The 20426-nt window shown below is 46.5% G+C and overlaps 1 protein-coding gene across 1 annotated transcript; it reads right to left on the bottom strand.

Annotated features, from left to right (window-relative positions):
- Positions 1–9810: 9810 nt before the first annotated feature.
- On the bottom strand, positions 9811–18164 carry LOC119396498 (uncharacterized). Its single transcript, XM_037663748.2, has 3 exons — positions 17884–18164; positions 13018–13803; positions 9811–10553 (listed from the first exon to the last, which is right to left on the bottom strand). Exons 1-3 carry the CDS (start codon positions 17921–17923, stop codon positions 10033–10035), a joined length of 1347 nt encoding a protein of 448 aa, XP_037519676.1. The 5' UTR covers positions 17924–18164; the 3' UTR covers positions 9811–10032.
- Between the last annotated feature and the right edge of the window lie 2262 nt (positions 18165–20426).

Here is a 20426-nt window from a genome sequence, read left to right as displayed (position 1 = left end):
TGGTTTAACTCGAACCTCTCTGCACTGAAAATCAACGCAGAAACAACATAGAATCACTAACTATGCCTAGGAACGACCAAGAAGCAACCTAGAAACAACCCTTATCACCTAGCGAAGGCCTAGAAACAACCTAGAAGCAACCAGATTAGTTTTCAGAATAGTCCAGTTTCGCTGTTTCAGGGCTTGTGCGGCTTAGTGCAAGGTTCGCTTTTTTTTTTTTTTTTTTGCTGCTGAGATTAGAGTGAATATTGTACGTAAATCTCTATAGGACATTTGCCTGTTGCTACATAAGCACTCTGTGAATGTCATATAGTGCTTTCAAGTAGCGCCTTTTCGTATTCTTCTTTAAAGTGTAGGATCAAACATAGGCACGTCTAGTGTAAGCCCTAGCCGTTCTGTTGAACACCTGGAAGTGCAGGTAACTGTGCCGCCAAGCACTCTGAAGGGCACTGTTTTTCCTTTAGGTTTCATGTCGTTCGGGATATGGGACCTGAAATTGAAATTCTCAAGACTGGTGCAGAGCTCTCGAATCAGAAAATGCCCACACACACACGCATACGCACAGCGTAAGCCCTCGAGAAGGCGATATTGTTTGTCGTTGACGTTTCCGGTATTAATGATGCTCTTTTCACTTTCTTACAACGCGATCGACAAAGACAAGGAAAAAAAATCACAGCATATCCACGGAGTGAATGATGATGAGTGGGCGAAGCTGCGGAGGTTCATCGGTAAACCGTGAATCTTCCGTGAATTCTGCCCAACCGACGTGAGATCGGGCGCGTTTATACTAAAGGTTCGATGAGTTATGACGACTTGCAGCTCACTTTAATTTTACATGTACGCTGTGAATTTTCATTGTTTAGAAAACCATTGCTTTAGAAAAATCTGGCGTCTTTCGTTAAGCAGCTGGCGTCTTTTCGTTTTGCTTTAGAAACATCTGGCGTTCTTTCGTTTTGCTTTTACAAAACATCTGGCGTCTTTCGTTGGTTTATTTCATCAATCAACGGCGTTTTGAACAAAATTTTTATTGTTTAATCACGCACAGGAGAAATCTCACCAGGCACTACCTTGGAGGTAAACAATGGCTGCTAATGGGAATGAGAGACAAAAGAAGTCGGCTTTTAGCTAACACTTACACTTCTACTTCTACTAACGTTTCCTACTGGAACATGCCAATGGCTGCTAATGGGGAATGAGAGACAGAAGAATTCGGCTTTTAGTTAACGCGCACGCTGCGAATTTTTTATTGTTCAACAACGCACAGGAAAAATCTCCCACCGGCACCACCTTGGAGGTCAAAGCGTAAGACTTGTTACGGACTACGACTACTACTACTGCTACTACTACGACGACGACGACTACGAGGGACGAACGGGTGCCGCCTTAAGGAGCTTCGCCCCTAAAAGCTAAGGCACACAAATGACGGGACACAACGCTGACTGTTTTTAATTTTTAATCAAGAAACGTGTTCAAAGACGGCCAGACTTGCGCGCCTGTGCACGGTAACCACGACATTCATGACTGAAAAAACGAAATACAAGAAAAGGCGAGCAAGGGTTCCCACGAGTCATTATTTTCGCCCTCACCGGAAGTCTAGAAGTGCTATGTCGCTATCATGAAGGGCGATAGACGCACGTCGATAGATGCACGTGCCTTCATTCTTTTTTATGTAGAACGCCTCCGTATTTTTCCTACACTCCGTTACAATCTAAGCAAAAAAAAAGTGAGCTCCGCCCACAGCCAACGCTGCTCCTCCCACAGTTAATTTGCATAAGTGCTCCGTCCAATAGCGCTTATTCACTTTCGTGACGTCAAGAACTTCCTCGATGTTTCAGGTAGCTCTTTTTTCATACAGACCCCCATTCGTGTCGCTGGTTCTAGGTCAGAAACTTGAATGTTCTGGTGAGTTTAGTCAGGGATTTTGGCATCGATCCTCAGCCAAACGTAATGTTTTAGGTAGTGACGACGAACCTTTAACCCCTTAACTCTTAATATGCGTAGTATTTACATTAGGGGCTAAAAAAGTACGGATGGTTCCAGCGGAAACCAGCCAACACGACTGTTTTTTCACAGGTGAAGGGCAGGCGGCGCCGCGGTTCGGTGGGCGGAGCTTCATTTTTTTTTTTTTTTTGCTCAGGTTTGTGCCTGAACAAAACAGGGGCTTGGTCGAACAGGCGACGACATGCGCTGTCCTCTCTCTTTTTTTTTTGCGGTACGCCGCCATATGAGAGCATACAGCGATTCCTTTCAGATTGTACTTATACGTTTGCCCTGCGTTTTGTACAAACACTGCCCGGTCTGTCCTACGTGCATCTGGTATAGGTATGATCCATTTTCGGTATTAATACTTTGGGAGCCTCGTCTGTGTACCAGACGTCTGTATTTACTTTGTGCGTAAACAAACTCAAGCTTCATAACTTCGAGGACGTCGGGGAAAGGGACTCGCAATAGGAGATGGACATGCGCGACCAGTCGTTGTTCTCGCTCGTGGAAGTGGCGACAGCAGTCATAGCGTTTACAGCTACGACGGTATATCAGGCACACACAAACAGAAGAACGTTCACGCGTGCGTACAAAAGGACCTGTGCAAGCGATGTGGGTAATGATGTTTCAAATAATGGCTCCAAACGTATTTCGGAATGTGGGCGAAGGAAAGCGCGAAAGTGTGAATAGGGCTCAATATATGGATCCCAGTAATGAGTGTACTGTTCTGAGACGGTCGCCACCTGCAGGTATCACGAGGAAAACATTGTGCACTGAGCGGAATCACATAACTAGTTTTGTTCCACGTAGCTTTCCCTCAAAGTGATAATATATCTGCGTTTGAGCTGTAATCTTCAGTTGTTGATTACGACGGTGATGGCGATGCAGGCAAGGTTAGTCTGGGATACTTTGATATGCCCAAACTATATCGTAGCACCGTTCCGAATTATATACAGGCGGAGAGAGAGAGAAAGAGAGAAAAGGAAGACATGGAGGTTAACCAGAGGAAGCCTCCGGTTTGCTACCCTGTACGTGGGAAAGGGAAAGTGAATGTAAAGGAATGAAAAAGAAGGAGAGTTTGTGACGACAGCACGCTTTGTTAGTGGCACAAGCAACCAGTGGCATTCTTATTTCTGTTTCAAGCGCTTTCGGTCGAGCATTTACTTATGGTGTCCCAACTATTCAGGAAATCTGTTTTAAAAAATCGAACTGGTACGAAATCTATGGTTCTGGTTCGGGACAAACTACAAATAGCGAATCACAATTTTTTCTTAATGATTACCCCGGAGTTGTTAGCCTGGTTCATCGTCTGGCTTGCTACTCCAGGTGTCGGGAGTTGAGTATGCTATATACGATTATCACATACATACCCACAAAGAACGTGTGATATCGGAACATAAGTTTACTAGACGTAAGGTCAATTGCCTGTCACCACAATTAATGAAAATTAATCGGATGAGCTCATTGAAAGAGCAGAGGCTTTCCTTGTGAGCAGCTGGAATAGTTGGGGCACCTGGCGGAGAAGATCTCAACCACGCTCTTCCTTACACGTGGCCTCCGAGATCCGCTTCGCCAGCACGACGAAACACAATGATGTTCACCCAAGGAATACACCGGGGCACGTGCGAGTGCCACTACAACGCACCTAAGTAAAGGGTTAGGGTAGCCTCCAATTTTTTCGTTTTGTTCCACATGGCTTTTCCTCAAAATGACGATAATATATCGGCGATTGAGATGTGCAACCTTCTGTTGATCATGACAGCGATGGCGATGCAGGCAAGGTTAGTGTGGCAGACTTGAATATGCGCCAACTACATCGCAGCGCCACTTCGAGTTATATACAGGCGGAGCCGAAACGTTTTATTTAAAAGACTAAAAATGTTGAGTCAGTTTGCGGGATTCTGTAAATTTCACCACTATTCAAGCGTCTAGCTGTTCACGGGCGCTTTGAAAAAGGTAGTAGTATGATTTAGAACGAGTTCAAAACAAAGGAACAAAAACTTACAGGCCTCCTTTTGCATTCGCCTAAGACGATTCGAAAGGCGAAAGCCATCTTATTTTTTTTCTGAGTCGATGTATTGACCCTTCCTCCCCCCCCCCCCCCTCTTCTATTGCTTTCTGCAGCAAACGTGGTTTTGTACGGCCTGTAGGATCGGAGTCGTGGCAAGCTTTTTGACCCGCCTGTGATGACGTCGTAGTGACGTCTTGATGGCGTCACGAATTACGGCGACATCTCACGTCATACGGTGACATCTTCACGTGATGACAATTTTTTTTACATCACTCATCTCGATGCCGCCTATGCCATCGCCGACGGTCAAATATCGCGTTTTCTGTGGCATCTAAGGTTTTCGCCTAGCACAAAAACATGATATTCCGAGGAATTGTACATGACGCCGAAGCATTGTACGTATTGCTGCAACACGAGACGTCGCGTATCTAGCTGACGGCGCGCGTATGCGTTCGTGGCGAAATCGTGCAGTGGGAAGGACATCTTGTGTTTACCATTCAGCCATTAGGCGGTATCTGATCGCGTGTGAGAAATCAAAGGAAGGCTTCACTAGAAGCGATCTCCCATACATTGGGCAACCGCTTTGATTTCGTGTTTCCCATTGCTTTTAAAGCCCATTTCGAAAACGAATGCTCGCGAAGTTGCCGCAACTATGGTTACCTTCAGCATCATCTTTGAAATCCTGCAAAAAGCTTTTTTTTTCGTTGAAACGTCAGCCTAAATAGCGTGCAATGTATTGCCGAAATCTCGCTGTGCACTGTGTGAGGCTTAGTACAACTGCTGTGGATTACGTGATAGGCTGAAAGACTATCGAGGATCTCCATAGCATGTTGCGCAGTGTTATGCTGTCACCGTGCACATTCGCGCGATTGCACCAGTCATTGGTGCAATGGAAAGTGCGCGTCTTCGACCAGTGCAATGCACCGACGTAACTGTATGCCGCGGAGCTGCGCTGGAAGACTTCTCTCTCTCTTATAATTATTTTTTTTTGCTGGTTCCATGGTCCCCAAATGTGTGCTCCTGAGTGAACCGACGGTAGATCAGCGAAGTAAGGATGACACACGAAAAACTCAAACAAATCCTTTTTTTTTTTTCTGCATCACATCTTTCGCGAGAATATTCTCGCTCCTTCTCGCGGGCGTACACCAACGCGTCACGGCAAGACGCCGAAGCACATCAGCGAGTTCAATGCAGTGAATACTACGAACTTCGAGCACACGGTTTTCCTAGAGAAACGCATGCACGCCAAAGCTTAAATGCCCCTGAATGAGAGTGAACTTCTTTCTGTTGGCACCTACTACCAAGAATATTGACGATACGAAATTGGAAAGCCCCAGGGGAAATAATACTTTAGGTTCTCCCAAAACATTGCAGCGATGTAAGATGACATGACGTGTGGACCCTTGGGATCGAACAATAGGGACATCGCAACTCGCTTTGGAAACCTTTCAGGAGTCCGTCTGTCTGGAACATTCCTTAGCCCTGTCGGTGTAGAACTTTCATCTCGAGCTCACCCGGCTGGCTTGCATAGCGAAGTCTCCAGAGAGTCTACAGCAGAATCATAAAGTGACGCATTTAGCGATGCGTTGCGTAGTCTGCTATCTCCCGGTTTTTCTTTCTTTTTTTAAAGAAACGGCGTTTTCAGCGCACTTTAACGACAAAACGAGCTATTTAACGATATTGCGTTAAAAACTTTATGCAGCTCGGAGCGCTGACTCTAACAGGGTTATTAGACAGGGTTATTTATGCAACGGACCTGGAGGTATTTTGTGCACAATTAGTCATATAAAGTATTGAAAAGTATGTGAAAGCTTGAAGCAGCGCCAGTGAACGGTTATAAACGCGTCCTTTGTGTCACAAAAAAATTACATGACTTTCGTAACTCGAGACCATTTCATAGTTCAGTTGTAAAGCTGCCTGCAAACGAGGCAAGCGGTTCCCATTAGCTCCCTTCAAGAAAAGGTGCCTTTGACGTCGATTCCGTGACTTCGTGCTTGAAAGGCGGCCCCCTATCGCGAACTTTGAAACACGTGCACTATCTACGGTTCTGCCGTAGTCCTGGCTTAATAGGTCGACAACTTTTATCCTGAGGATAGAGCTTTTTTTTTTCTTTTTGCATCCGAGATTAGAATGAATTTTGTACGTAAATCTCTATACGACATTTGCCTATTTTTACATAAGCACTCAGTGAATGTCACATAGCGCTTTCCAGTTGCGCCCTTTCGTACTCTTCTTTAAAGTATAGGATCAAACAGAGGCACATGTGGGGTAAGCCCTAGACTGTCTGTAGAATACCTGGAAGTGTAGGTAACTGTGCAGTCAAGGACTTTGAAGAGCATTATTTTTCATTTAGTTTTCATGCCGTTGGGAACGTGGGACCTGAATTTGAGGTTCGCAGGAGTGGTGCAGAGCTCTCGAATCAAGAAATGTCCACGGAGAGAGAGAGAGATAAACATTTTAATGAAGCTGGAGATGTTTGCCTGGCTGTTCGCCTGACATGCTACTCCAGGTGCTGGGTGACGATTATGATATATACAGTGATAACCACATAACACATACAGTCACACAAGTTTACAAAGTTTCGTTCAGGCTCGTGGCCCGCAAGAAAGTCAACAGCGCTTTCGTGGCACGTAGCGCACAGGTGCTGCTTTGCCATGGGCCCAGAACATGTCGCAACTCTAAGCACGATCCCCGTTGAAGATGCAAGGCCGCCTTCAGAGACTGTCTCTCTGATGCGTATCGCTTGCATTCACAAAGAACATGATGTAGATCTTCTTGGACGTTACATTGGACGCACATTGGTGAGTACGACAGCTTAATCTTGCTCCTGAAGTAGTTGGTGTATGCGACGTTTAGCCTGATGCGGTGCAAGCATGTTTCATCTTGTCTGTTTAGGTCTCGCGGCATATCGAAGTTACACGATGGGTCGATCTTGTAAAGTGGTCCATACTGGTGATTAGCATCTGCCCAGAGAGATCGCTGGAGCCGCCAAGCGTGTGCCGATACGAGTGTCGCGGCATCTTTTCTCGAGAAAGGTATCTCGATGATTTCTCTCGAGGCGTCATGTCCAGCTTTGGCAGCGTCATCAGCATGGACGTTGCCTTGTATTCCACAGTGGGCAGGTATCCACTGCAGAGCAGTGCGGTGATGGAGGTCGCAGGCTTTGTTGCATAGATACTTGATGTCCATGACGAGTTGGTCCTGCGGGCGTGGAAAACTAATGCTGAACTATATACAGAGAACGAAGGTTTTAATGGAACGCTGGGATGGAACTCCTACAAAGATGGGGTTCGTACCATAGTATCGTCCAATAAAATTAAGGATTCGTTTCTTTCGGTCGCTCTCTCTCTCTCGCTGTCTCAATATCTCTCTGTCGTTGAATTCTGGATGAACGCGAGTTTTGGACGAAACATTCAGTCTCTGAGAATCAGTACAAAGCAAAGCCAGTGACCCAACTAGAAAACAAAAATGTTGGAGTATCTGTCTTTTGATGATTCTCCATGATTGATGAACTTTTCCATGATTGATGGACTTTTCAATTTTTCAAATATTTCAAATCAGCGACACGGGGCTCCATCGCATGTTTTACGAATGGTGCCTTAGTTACGACGAAGGTTCTTGGCACGTTTGCACTTGACATTCGAGGTAGAATATGACATCAGTGCACAGCATACAGCTATGGCTATTTGCTGTAGACCTTGAAATCTGTTCAACCAGGCATTGTTTCATTAGCGACGTCGCCATGGTTACTCTCATTGGGTTGTGGCATACGGTAAAGAAGTTTTTGGAACTTTTTTCTTTTTGTGTGACCTCGAACTAGTTCCACAATTATGCACATTTACAAAATCAACTAGCATGCAGAAGTAGATAATACTATCCAAATAAATTAACATGGGAAGAAAAAAATGGTATTCGCAACGTTAACTCCGTTTAATTATGCTCGAAGGTAACGACGCAGACCCCAATAGACGGTTTGTAACTATGATGCAACCACAAAGTTGTGCTTTGAAGTCTCAATTAATCTGCCTTGAAATACACAGGCGGACCTTCAAGTAAGAAAAATGCCTTCTTGTGCTCTCAGCTTGTTCCCGCATGAGTTCGCGGTAATAGCTGGTTCGAAATGGTTACTATACGAGTTTTCGTAAGGACGGGAACAAACAGCGCTAGGCACGGGACGGCGATATAACGACAGACAGAGCGCTGTCGGTCTATCAACGTCCCTTATCTATAGCGATCTTTGTTCCCGTTTTAATGATGTACCAACCACTACAGTTAGGTGCACTCCTGGAGTTTTCATTGACATACACTTCTAAGATAAGTGAGGATTCATTCCTTAACAAAAGCGGAGACTTGCCCTGAGAGGAAGAGGAACGTTTCAGTGGCAAAACTCTGGTAATGAGGCAAAGTTTAAATGCTTGCGTCATTTCCGCGTTATGCCGCTTACTGCGGCGAAGTCTAGCGAGCGCTAGGATATTGCTTATTATTTCGACACAACCGCAAACTTCGAAAGGAGCGATAACTCGACATGAGAGCGTTTGCCAGCTGCTTCTGGAAAAGAAGACCAAGATAAGACAAAGAAAGAACTCTGTTGCGACAAACTCAGATCAGTTTCGTAGCTTCCAAAATAATGAAAATTTTTCAGTAATCTGTTCGTTCCTTACCAATGTCCCATCGTTTTACGACAGACAAGTCCACACGTTTTCGAGAAATTAAGCTCCAAGTTTAACATGATTCAAGGTTTATGTTTAGTGTCGCTTTAATGAGGGATCATGATATCTTGAAACCAGGTGGGTACATTTTGGTTAAATCTTCCGAAGAGACGACGTAATAATCCTTGGGGTCTTACGTCACAAAACAGCGATATGATTATGAGGGACGCCGTAGTGGCGGGCTGCGGAAATTTCGACGCCCTGCGGTTCTTCAACGTGCACCTAAATGTAAGTACATGGGCCTCTAGCATTTCAACTCCATCGAAATGATGCTGCCATGGCCTGGATTGGATCTCGCGACCTTCGGGTCAGCAGTCACCATAACCACTGTAACCGCAGAGCACTGTAACCACTATACCACCACGGTGGGTCTGAAGAGACTTCATCAGAATGTGTTTACAAGTGATAAATGAGAACCACGCCACCTCAGATAACCTTAAAGGAGCCTGCAACATTTTTCGAGCATGGTCAGAAAACTTGAGAGAACGGCAGCATGGGCTAGTTGGTGATTTATAATCGACATATTTGCACAGCGCTACGTAAACGAGGACATAAGAAAGGACACAACACAGGTGCTGCCGATTGGTAGTAGAGGCTCCCGAGAACACACGAGCCAAACATTACAGCGCCACACGCGGCATGGAATTTACAATTAAGTCTCAAAGTCAGCTTGAAATCGCTCCCTCCTCTCTCTACAAATGATGTCATATACCCAAATTACTGCGCCATATACCCAGGTCCACGGTGGTTGGCTGATTTGAGTATCGTGAGCTGCGTAGTTACCGTGGCCGCCGCGGGATGCCGCCACGTGCCCGCGCTCGCGATCACGCTGAAAGTAAGGCAGTTGTTCGAAGAAAAAAAAGAAAAAGTGCTCAATGTCATGACGCGCGCTAACGAAGGGACGCATCTTCTTGCCCCCTTGTCATCGCCCTCCCTGCGTAGCTTCATGCGCGCTCGCTGGTACGAAAGGAGAGAGAAAGCGCTTCAAGCGTGCGACAAATCCCCGTAACTCCGCTCGTACTTGACGGGTACTAAAATTTTTTGCTGCATGTGATTCGTGAAGCGTCATGCGCTAATGAGAATATTCCATTATAACTCGGAAAAGTGTTGCAGGGCCCCATTAAGATTTATTTCGAACACATGCCGTTGGGGAAGCACTGATAATTGTGACAGTGTCCGCGCGGAGGCGATGTCACTCGATAGTTCACAAATCGGCACCGCACGTCATTCCAAGAGCTTCGGTTCTAAATGTGCATGACATTTAACACTTCAAACAAAAAAAAAGAAAACACGAAAAATTGCAGATGCTTTTGTTGATCCTAGCGCGTTTTAAAATAAATAAGGTATTAATCGGCTCTTCACTAAATCGCAGTACTCCTTCCAGTAGTCTCCGTACTTCTTCGAGCACTTTTCTTCGTCCCTGTAACTTCTGTGCACAAGCAATACGCAGAGGTACAGGACATAACAGTACGGGACGATGTTGGATCCTCCAGCAGGCAGGGCCCAGCACAGCGCAGCGAGAATCTCGAACACGTAGTTCACGTGGCGGCTGAGTGACCAGAACCCCGAAGCCAGAAGTAGGTTGGTTCTTTGCTTTCCCGTCGCGTCTCGGTAGGAGGCCTTGATCACCTTCGGTGAAGATCCCCAGATGATGCACTTTCCCTGCGTCGCTCTTACCACCTGTCTCTGGTAGTCGGTCCAATAGTTGAGCCCTACCATGGCGAGGCCCATCGCAAATATGAGCCCTGCCCGCAGAAAACCAGACTCGGGGCTGTGCTCGACCATGTAAATACTCGTCAGAGGGTACATGAGGCTCAAGAAGCAGATGCATCCCCAGCAGATGTAGTAACCTGCAGAAAAACAAGAACTACATTAAGCACACTGTGAGTGTGTGCGCGCATGTGTGCGTGCGCGCGCGCGCGTTTGTGTGTGTGTGTGTGTGTGTGTGTGTGTGTGTGTGTGTGTGTGTGTGTGTGTGTGTGTGTGTGTGTGTGTGTGTGTGTGTGTGTGTGTGTGTGTGTGTGTGTGTGCGTGCGTGCGTGCGTGCGTGCGTGCGTGTTTGTGTTAAGGAACAAATACTTTGATAAGTACTTGTTCCCTAATTGTACATCTAAGGTAAGTTGGTGCCAACTTACCAAACACCTGAATGGGATAAATTATACAAAAAAATATAGCAGAAAGCTACGCGCTAGTGGAGCGAAGACTGGGGAAGCAGCGCAGCTGGTGGTGTTGACTCCTTTTTTTTTGTCTGTTTCTTTCTTTTTCTATCTTTCTGTCTTTCCATTTTTCTTTCTTTCTCTCTCTCTCTCTCTTTGTACTCGTTCTATCGGCTTCTATCTTTGTATCCTTCTTCCCTTTCTTTCTATTTCTTTCTTTCTCTCGCTCTCTTTCGCTCTTATTTCTTTCACGCTCTCTGTACTCGTTCTCTCGCCCATCAGAGTTATTGCATCCCACGCCGGACTAATCGGCGCACGCGTTCTGGGAGTGAAGCAGAAGAGGACGAAGAGAGCGCGTGCCGGTTCATGGTGATGGTAGTTTTCTGGTGTCGGCATACTGCATAACAGGGCTGGGCAGTATCGCGATAGTATTTCAGAGATACTTTTGAGTATCTGTATTTCTTTATCGAGATACATTTGAAAAATGTATTTGTATCTCAGTATTGAAATACATTTACGATGTATCGCCTGTATCGCGATACTATGCAGGGCACGGGTATTTCTCTACATTGTTTTTTTGTGTCGGAAATGAGTTGAGGCGTGTTTCCAATGGGGGAATGGCGTTTTTTCTTTTTTGTGCCAAGACAAGCAAAGGCGCGCCGCCGGTCGCCGACAGATAGGGCGGCGATGGTTTCCCCTCAAGCACAGAATGGTCCATGTGGTAAAGCGCGCGACGCCGCAGACGGCAGAATCGCGGGGGCAGTGTTGTCGGCCTCTGCCGACGAAAGTCGCTGTCTCTCAAGGTCAGTGCAGCACGCCTAATTTTTTTCGGGTGGCAAGCCATTACTTCGCGACCCCCTGCGCGGATACCGCCTTGGAACAGACTTTTCAATGCTTAGCGTGCGTTCAGTTCTCAAAGCGGCGGCACTTCCAAAAACAGTTCCCGTAGTCACGGCGGAAGTGACTAGAAGATGGCTATCTTTGACGCGCTTTCAGCCACCTCTCCAATGTCAGGGTGCGTTCCTAATTGATTACATGCGTGAAACGGTCTTTTGTGGTAGCAGGCTCCCCCACCGCCGGAGCCGACTTCGCCTGTTGCGGCTTTCTGAAATGGGTGCTGGTAGCGTCGGTGGTGGTGACAGCTTCATTGAAGCCGACAGGGTCAGACGGCTGAGGATTCCGAAAACGGGGACAGACTTCGGATTCTGAACAGTCAGAACAACCCAAGTGAGGGCGGAAGTGTTTCGGCACCTAGGTGACCCGAGAAGAGATATCGCCACGCTGCAGGGCAATCCGGCTATGAAGGCGATATTTATTCACTATAACACGAATTTGTGCTCGCCTTCAGCGGTAGACCGACTTTTTTTCTTTCGTGAGTCTTGTGCTGAGGCTGAACCGATGCTGTTAGAAGACATCCTATTTGAGAAGCCTACACAGCAACCTTCTCAGCAAAGCAGATCTTCAAAATAAATGTGTGCTTTTTTTCAATTCACTGGTGTTCATTAGTGATTCGAGTGATTGGCTTAAAGTGTGCTATGTCTAGCATAGCTTAGTTTGTTCGCCAAGTATGTCGATTTCGGTGTCCAATCCTTGTCACTGTTGCTGTGAAATAGTGTAATTTTATTGCAATTGATACTTGTAATTATGTCATTATTACTAATTATGTACGGTCCACCCCCCTCCCCTGCAATGTCTTAATGGCGCTGAGGGTACTGTAATAAATAAATAAATGAACTGAACGTTTCGATGCGCTGTAACTTTAATTACAACATTATGCTGCACTAATAAGTATCTTTGGGTAGTATGAGCATCCTTGAAATAAAAAAGGTATTCCAGTATCTGTATCGCTGTAACTGTATTCCGGAATACTTTTTTCGTCTTATTGCAAAAGTATCTCCGAAGTATCCTGTTACGTTAAAGGCAAATGTATCTCAGTATCTGTATTTTAGGCTTCCAGTTCATGTATTTCGATATCTGTATTCCGGAATACTCTTCTGAGTATCTCTGCCCAGCCCTGCTGCATAACGAAAACCTTAACAGCTCGGCTGTAAAAAAAAATCACTTGTGTTCAACGATACTGCACGCTGACTACATTTGTGATCAAGATAACTGTGCGAAAGAGGCTGCCACTGGAGACCCCTAAATATTAAGGACTTACCCGCTCTGTCGACGATGATGTCGATTGTCTGCATGTATCCGTCTTCCCACCAGTAAAATTTGGCGATGTACACCGTCTGCAACAAAGCTGTCGTTGCCATGGCCCAATTCCAGCCGGTCGTCTCCACCTGAGCCTTCCAGCACACCAGCACCAGAAGCTGCCACATCATCATTCCAAAGCGGCAGTTGGTCCACTGCTTGATGTCCAGGCGCTCTCCTATGCGCGGATACAGCTCTAGCCCCCAGTAGAGGTCAAACACAACGCTTCCGGTCGTACCATGCTCTCCAGGTGACGGCCACAGCTTGCCCTTGACGTATATGAGAAACGTAACGACGTAGCCGATTATGGTGAGAGCAACGGCCACTCCGGGCAGGTTCCTGTAGATGGACCAGCCGCGCGCGTCTTGTATGAGCAGAATGAACACGGCCAGCGCCATGCTGATGACGTAGTACGTGAAACCGGACATTCGATAGACGGGTCGGTGACCCGTTGACGTCGGTGGGCCGTAGTATATTTTGCCAGGTAGGACGAGTAGAGAGAGACCGCTGTAAGCGGCGAACACGGCGAGGAAGACCCACGTCTGCGGTGTTCCCAGTCCGTGCAATGTCCAGGCGTCGTACCAGAAGGGCTGAAAGCCCCGTTCAAGAGCTTCTTCCACGGATGACCCGTAGGTGACCACGAAAGAGATCACGCACACGACCACATGCGGCACGAAGAGAAACAGGAACAGTGGAAGCAACCAGTGCAGGAGGAAGTTGGGCGAGTACTTGTCCGTTGGCTGCAGACCTGCGCGAAAAAAAAAAAAGAATGAATTGCATAGTTTTTTATACATTCCAAAAATGCACAGCATCTCATGCGAGACGCAGTAGTAGTCGGTTGGTTTGTAAAACTTTATTGATGGCCCTGAGAGACGCGACTAGCGCGCAGTGCGCTCCTAGCACGTTGGGACGGTCAGGCTTAACCTGACCGCCGCTAGCCTGTGGAATAATTTTGACCACATCGGCTTCTTTATCTTGCACCCAAATCACGGTGTAGAAACGTTGCCGTAACAAGGCTTCGTTCACTTGCACGCGAACTGACACTGGCAGAGTGGAACTCGGTGGAATTTACCAACACCCGTCTTCACAACTTGGACCCGAATCTACAGCTCCTTCTTCCGTCGAGAATAACTAGAGCTGAGGAGACGCTCCTGTGCTGCCTGTGGCTCGGGGTGGCCTTCACGAAGGCCTACTCATTACGAATCGGAATGGCCAGCAGCCCGACATGTGGTAACTGTATCCGCGAGGAGACAATCGCCCATCTTCTCTGGGAGTGTCCTCGCTTCAGTGCCCCAAGAAAATAACTGTCAGAAGTGTTAGATAGGCTTGACAATCACCCATTGTCGGAGGGAATGGTCTTAGGACACTGGCCGAAACCATCCTCGGCACGGAAAACTTTGAGAGCGTTGTTGCGCTTCTTGCGGACAACTAGTCTCAGAGGCAGACTTTAAACAGTGTCGTTTATCGTATTGTTCTTTTCTTTCTTTTCTCTCTTCTTTTTTTGTAACATCTCTTTTCTATCATCTTTTATTCCCCTTACCCCTTGCCCCAGCACAGGGTTGCCAGCAGGTCTGAGAACTGGCTAACCTCCCTGTCCTTCCGTTTTTCTTTTCCTCCTCCTCCTCTTCCTTCTGTATTGCTAAACGTGGGCAGCGCAACCGGGAGCCAAACCTCTGACGTCGCGCTCGCAATGCAATGTCATAGCCATGAAAATAATAGGAGGAACAGCAACAACAACAACAAAAAAAATCTTTTTTATAGAGGGGTCAATAGCACCAATTGTCGTGTGGCTCTTGTATAACGTTTGTCCCTATCCGATTATCGTTGTCACTGCTATTTTTAAGTTTAGATTGACTGAATGATTACCTGACGAAATGATCATCTGATAAATGATTGCCTTATGTAACGATTACTTCATGAAATGATTACGTGGTGAAATGAGTCTCCGACAGAGTGACTGACTATTGAATAGCAACAGATATTTTTCAGGCTTGTACACGGTATTAAGTTTTACTATTGAAAGGACAGCGTGAAGTGATGTAAACCCTTCAAACTATTATAAACAGTTCGCGTTATAGCGGGCAGTGTGGGCGCTTTAAAGATGTCTTCACCTTTCAGATGATTCAGCCACAATTCATTATCATCGTCGGTCTTGTCATAGCTTTCGTTATGGCACGGCTAACATGGGCGCATTCCTAGCGTCGACAACAGTGCAGGCTGTCATACATTAGGCTGTCATGGTCTCATTTAGATTGCGTTTATAAACAAAGTGTCCGTGGTGACATGAAATCACTACTTTCCGTGCTCAGTGCTTGCAGCAATCGTCTTCAAACAGTTTCACAGCGCAAGCTGGAAGAGTGACCCCATAGGAACCCGCCTCGCAACTAACAGCACAGTTAAAGCTCGTTCGCACCGAAGGCGGTGTGGCCAAAGCGGACGAGCGGGAAACCCGCTCGCCGAAGGTCTCCGCTTTGCCGCAGCCAATCAGAAAGTCATGCGGAGGTGGCGTTGTTGTATCTTCCTAGTTAGAGTTACTGTATATGCTACCTTTAGGCTACCTAAAGGTAGCATATACAGTAACTCTATTTGTAGTAAACACCCGGTTGAGCCGGATTTGGCGCGAGATCTGCGTAGGTGGTTCGGGTGGCGATGGTGGTCAGGACCTCAGCCAGGTGCATGCTTGCGCCTTTAGCCCTCACCCCTTTGGTTTTCTGTAAGAAAACTATCAGAATGTGTGTGTGAATAAAGGACAGGCAGTGCCACGTGTTGGGGACACATCCGCAAAAGCGCGAGATGCCCTGCCTCCTCGGCCGCCCGCGCATCCAGGAGAGCCGTACGGCCTGAACAGGTACGCGCATAGGTCGCCAAAAAAAGTTGGAGCTCACTCAGGATCACTCAAGAAGTATACGTTGCTCTTAGGTCTCACTCGTACTCAGACTCGCCAAAAGTTTCCTCAATCAGACTCACTCGGACTCAAGCTCACTAAAAATTTTGTCAGCCGGACTCACTTGGACTCAAACTCATTAAGATATTACTCATCCGGCCTCACTCAGACTCAGGCTCACAGCTCGATCTGAGTCTAAAGCCTGAGTGAGTCAACTGATGAGTCCGTTAGCTAAAATTAGCTTTCTTCATCATAGTGTCAATGCTCTTTAACGCCAATATCTCACATTATCGGTGCTCTATGTGGCGCCTTTTCATCACGTATACCTTCAAATACGAGTTATCACTGGTTGCAATGCAGTAAGGGCATTGTTATGAAAGATGCGACTCACACGAGATATTTTTATCAAGAACTTCCCGTGATCAAGCTTGCGGGGGGAGGTCAGGGCCCTTCCGCACCTAACTCACGCCTCTGATCAATAAATATTGAGGTGGCTTATTTACGCTAGTGTGTTGCGATATGTTTAAGTAGACGTGTGTGTAAACTTGAGCCGATATAAGGCTCATAATAATGCTGAAGGTGAATGGACAGGACCATATGTCGTCGAAAAACAAGATTGACCTCACTCAACCTCACTCAAGAAATACATATTGTGCGCTCCTAGGCTCATTCGGACTCAAGATCATAAATATTTTTTCCTCAACTTGAGTCACTCGGACTGCGACTCACTAAAATATTTCTCAAACGGACTCTCTCGGACTCAAACTCACTAAAATATTAACCACCGGGTCTCAAACTCATGGCCCGATCTGAATCTGGGTGAGTGCGAGTGAGTCGATTCATGAGTGAGTTTGCCGACCTGTGGGTACGCGCACTCGCCGCCTCGCCGCGTTGAGAATCCGCTTCGCCGCTTCGGTGTGAACGAAACTTTAGAGCCTGAGCCTGTGCTGTTTGTTCTTGGCAGGTCGGATTATTTCCTTTTGGCCCTCGCCCTTTTGCAAGTTATTTATGATTGAAACGTTAGTGCCGTTGTCGGCATTCCCGCTGTTTCGGAAATAGTGAAACTTAATTGCCATATGTAAATGCCTCTCTTACGTCGTGTAATTGTGGAATACTTAATAATCCAGCAGCGCAAATATGGACCAATAAATGTTAGGAAAATATTACATAAAAGATATTTCGAGCAGCTTCGTGTTCCATAGGCCATATCACAAGCAAGCATTGTAACGTAAATCCCAAACACGATCTCCACTCATTTCGTTGTCCTTCATAAAACGCAATATTGAAGAAAGTTCACACCGACGCAGTTCTGTGCAGCGCGCGATAATAGGTGTGACCATCGTTGCGTGAACAACAGCTAGGTGGTGTTAAGTGGAATATGAATTAGTTTTATCTTGTTCGAATTCAACGGAACAGCGCTTCACTTTCCCGGCATTGTGACCATGCGTCAGAAAAGAATTTCGTACAAAAAAATCCATTCTAATCATGCCGCAGTACTTGATTGCAAGAATAAGCTTCCCTTTAGACATTTTACGCAATACATTGCAGTTACGACAATTAACATGTGACCTTAATAATGGTAATGTACTATCAGAGTCAATATCATGTAAAAGTGTGAAAAGTCTGATAAAATAAAAAGCCAAGATGTAGCAGCAGGACAAAATCCCCCCGCCTCCCCTTAGAAAACTTGTGCGTTTTCTCGCTTAACAAGCGTCTCCTCGCAGCAAGCGAGGTGTTCTTCGTATCGTGAAAGAGTAAGTTACTAATACGCAAAAAAACCTTTTTCGCTTTAGTGTCCCTTTAAGACCTTGCACCTGCAGAAAAAAAAAGGTCTACTTTTTCGACCTGTACGAGCGCGCTGCTCGAACGCAAGTGTGCCCCAAGGGCCTACTGAATTAAATACTATACACGGGGTAGGAAAAAAGCGTGCTCCTTCAAACTTACGCGATAAGCGCGGCGACGTGCTTCGCCCGGGTTGCACCATGTTTACCGCCGACGCCCTTCGAGGACTCCGGGCACGAACAAGTAAACCTCGGTCGGCTCTCGGCGGTGGAAGCCAAGCGTGTTCTTCACCACTTAACGCGCGAAGTTTGCACTACGGGCTTACGCCTCTACGTCGACGTCTAACGGCACGATACAAGCGAGACCTGCCAGCGTGCAGCTGGGGCACAGACGGCGTTCGCTTGCGATGAGCGAGCGCGGGAACACGTTCCGAGTGGTTTGTTGACCTTGGCCGTGGCTCGGGTGGAGGAGTGAGAGAGGGAAAGAGTGAGAGAATGAGGATGGTAAAGGGGGCGAGAGCGTCCGAGCGATCGCCGCCTGCTTTTGATACACGCCGTCGCCTCTGATAACCGCTTTCAAGTGGTCTAGGCTCAGCGGCGTCTGCGTAGAAGCGTATATTGAGTGCACTACTTCTCTGGGATCGGCCACGCGAGGTCTCAGTTCGCTGCAGCTATCGGTAGCAGTGAAAACCGACGAGGCGCACGTCATAGCAAAATGTGAATCGTATGGGACCGTGCAGGCGCGTGTGGCTGCTGCATGCCTCTATAACATTCCGGAAGCAGTTTTGCCATCATATTTTACGTGTGTTGCGCTTGCGAGCTGAGGCTACAGAAAAACCCTGATTTCATTCATTTATTTATTTATTATTTTTATTTTATTTAGCACATACCGCAGGCCACACTGCGGTCCTTGCACTACAGGCATGTATAATTGTTAACAAAGCTCAACATATGCATACAAAAATGCATGTTCTTACATACGTATACATAAGCATAAGGTATAAACATACGCATGTTCAAACAGACCGTCACAAGTTGTACGGTGTGGGCAGAGAATTACACTCTGAAATGGTGGTCCGTGCATGCGTCCGTGTGATGCCTTCACGTTGTTTATATGCCACTCCTTTGCACAAATGCACAGAGGAGACTACCAATGAGGTGTGTGTGTGTGTGTGTGTGTGTGTGTGTGTGTGTGTGTGTGTGTGTGTGTGTGTGTGTGTGTGTGTGTGTGTGTGTGTGTGTGTGTGTGTGTGTGTGTGTGTGTGTGTGTGTGTGTGTGTGTGTGTGTGTGTGTGTGTGTGTGTGTGTGTGTGTGTGTGTGTGTGTGTGTGTGTGTGTGTGTGTGTGTGTGTGTGTGTGTGTGTGTGTGTGTGTGTGTGTGTGTTTAATACATAGGCCGAGCGAACAAATAAAGTTGCCTTGCAGCGTCAGTCCTTGACAGTGGGATCGGGATCGCTGGAGCTTCTTCATGAACGTATCCGGTTGCGTCGTCGGCTAATTGATTACCAGTAATACCGGTATATGTCCTCGTAGTCACTGATATGCAGTGTCCTGTTACCTTGATCGAGCTTCATCGCGACCATTGCTTATCTCACGCGCCAATTACTAGTGACTTCTGTTCCGAAGTAGGGCAAACTGCAGGCGTTGGTTTCCCATTTTGCCTGCGTGTAAAAGGGAAAAGGCGAGGGGGAAAGGGGGGGAGGAGGCAGCGCATCCTTCCGCCGCATCCTTGTGAATGACGTCTCTGCGAATGCGTCCTGATTTAATGGCCTGTTGACACAATGGATAACCCGGATGGAGCGTCACTCTTGACTGCTGAGTAAGTGCGAAAATGAATAATATTGAAAGAGAAAGACACCGCTGCGAAATCGTTACCTACGGATAGGATAACGCATTCTCTTGGGAATTTATGAAAGGAAAAAGCGAAAGAAAGCAAGGGCGTCGAAAAGAAATAGGAATATCTATAAGTTATAGAATACTTACAGGGCATCACAATCCGTAGACGCACTGGTGTACAGCACTGCCAAAGGGAAAATGGTTGCGAAATTGCTTCATCAACTTACTGTGTCGATCTATAGCGTCATCACGTTGCATGAAGCGGAAGAATGAAGCGGAAGCATGAAGCGTTTGTAAGCATTCACTATTTTACTTTCTCCTCGTTCTGCTCTGTTTCGTTCTTACTGGCTTGCTGTAAAGAGGTCGAGGTTTGTATTGCCTCGGTTACTCCATCTCTGTAGGCTCTGCAACGAAAAAAAGAGTGGTTATCCAGTTTTCGTGTGCGAACTCGATCGCCAGGTTCCTGGTAGCTAAAAGGACTGTTAATCTTATTACGCTCATCACATTTCACCAATTCTTTCTTTCTTTCTTTCTTTCTTTCTTTCTTTCTTTCTTTCTTTCTTTCTTTCTTTCTTTCTTTCTTTCTTTCTTTCTTTCTTTCTTTCTTTCTTTCTTTCTTTCTATCTATCTATCTATCTATCTATCTATCTATCTATCTATCTATCTATCTATCTATCTATCTATCTATCTATCTATCTATCTATCTATCTATCTATCTATCTATCTATCTATCTACGTCGCTTTGTATGCAAGCATGGTCGCCTCCCTTTCGTATCAGGGCAACGCGTACTGGCGCAGTGTTGTGGCTAGCATATGGAGAACAATCCGCGTCACTCGGTAAAAAGTGCGATGGTCCGTTCGTGTTGTGAC

This window comes from Rhipicephalus sanguineus, chromosome 6 (assembly GCF_013339695.2).
Source record: "Rhipicephalus sanguineus isolate Rsan-2018 chromosome 6, BIME_Rsan_1.4, whole genome shotgun sequence".
Classification (NCBI taxonomy): domain Eukaryota; kingdom Metazoa; phylum Arthropoda; class Arachnida; order Ixodida; family Ixodidae; genus Rhipicephalus; species Rhipicephalus sanguineus.
The sequence above is the reverse complement of the archived record's forward strand: the minus strand, read 5'-3'. Positions and strand labels throughout refer to the sequence as shown.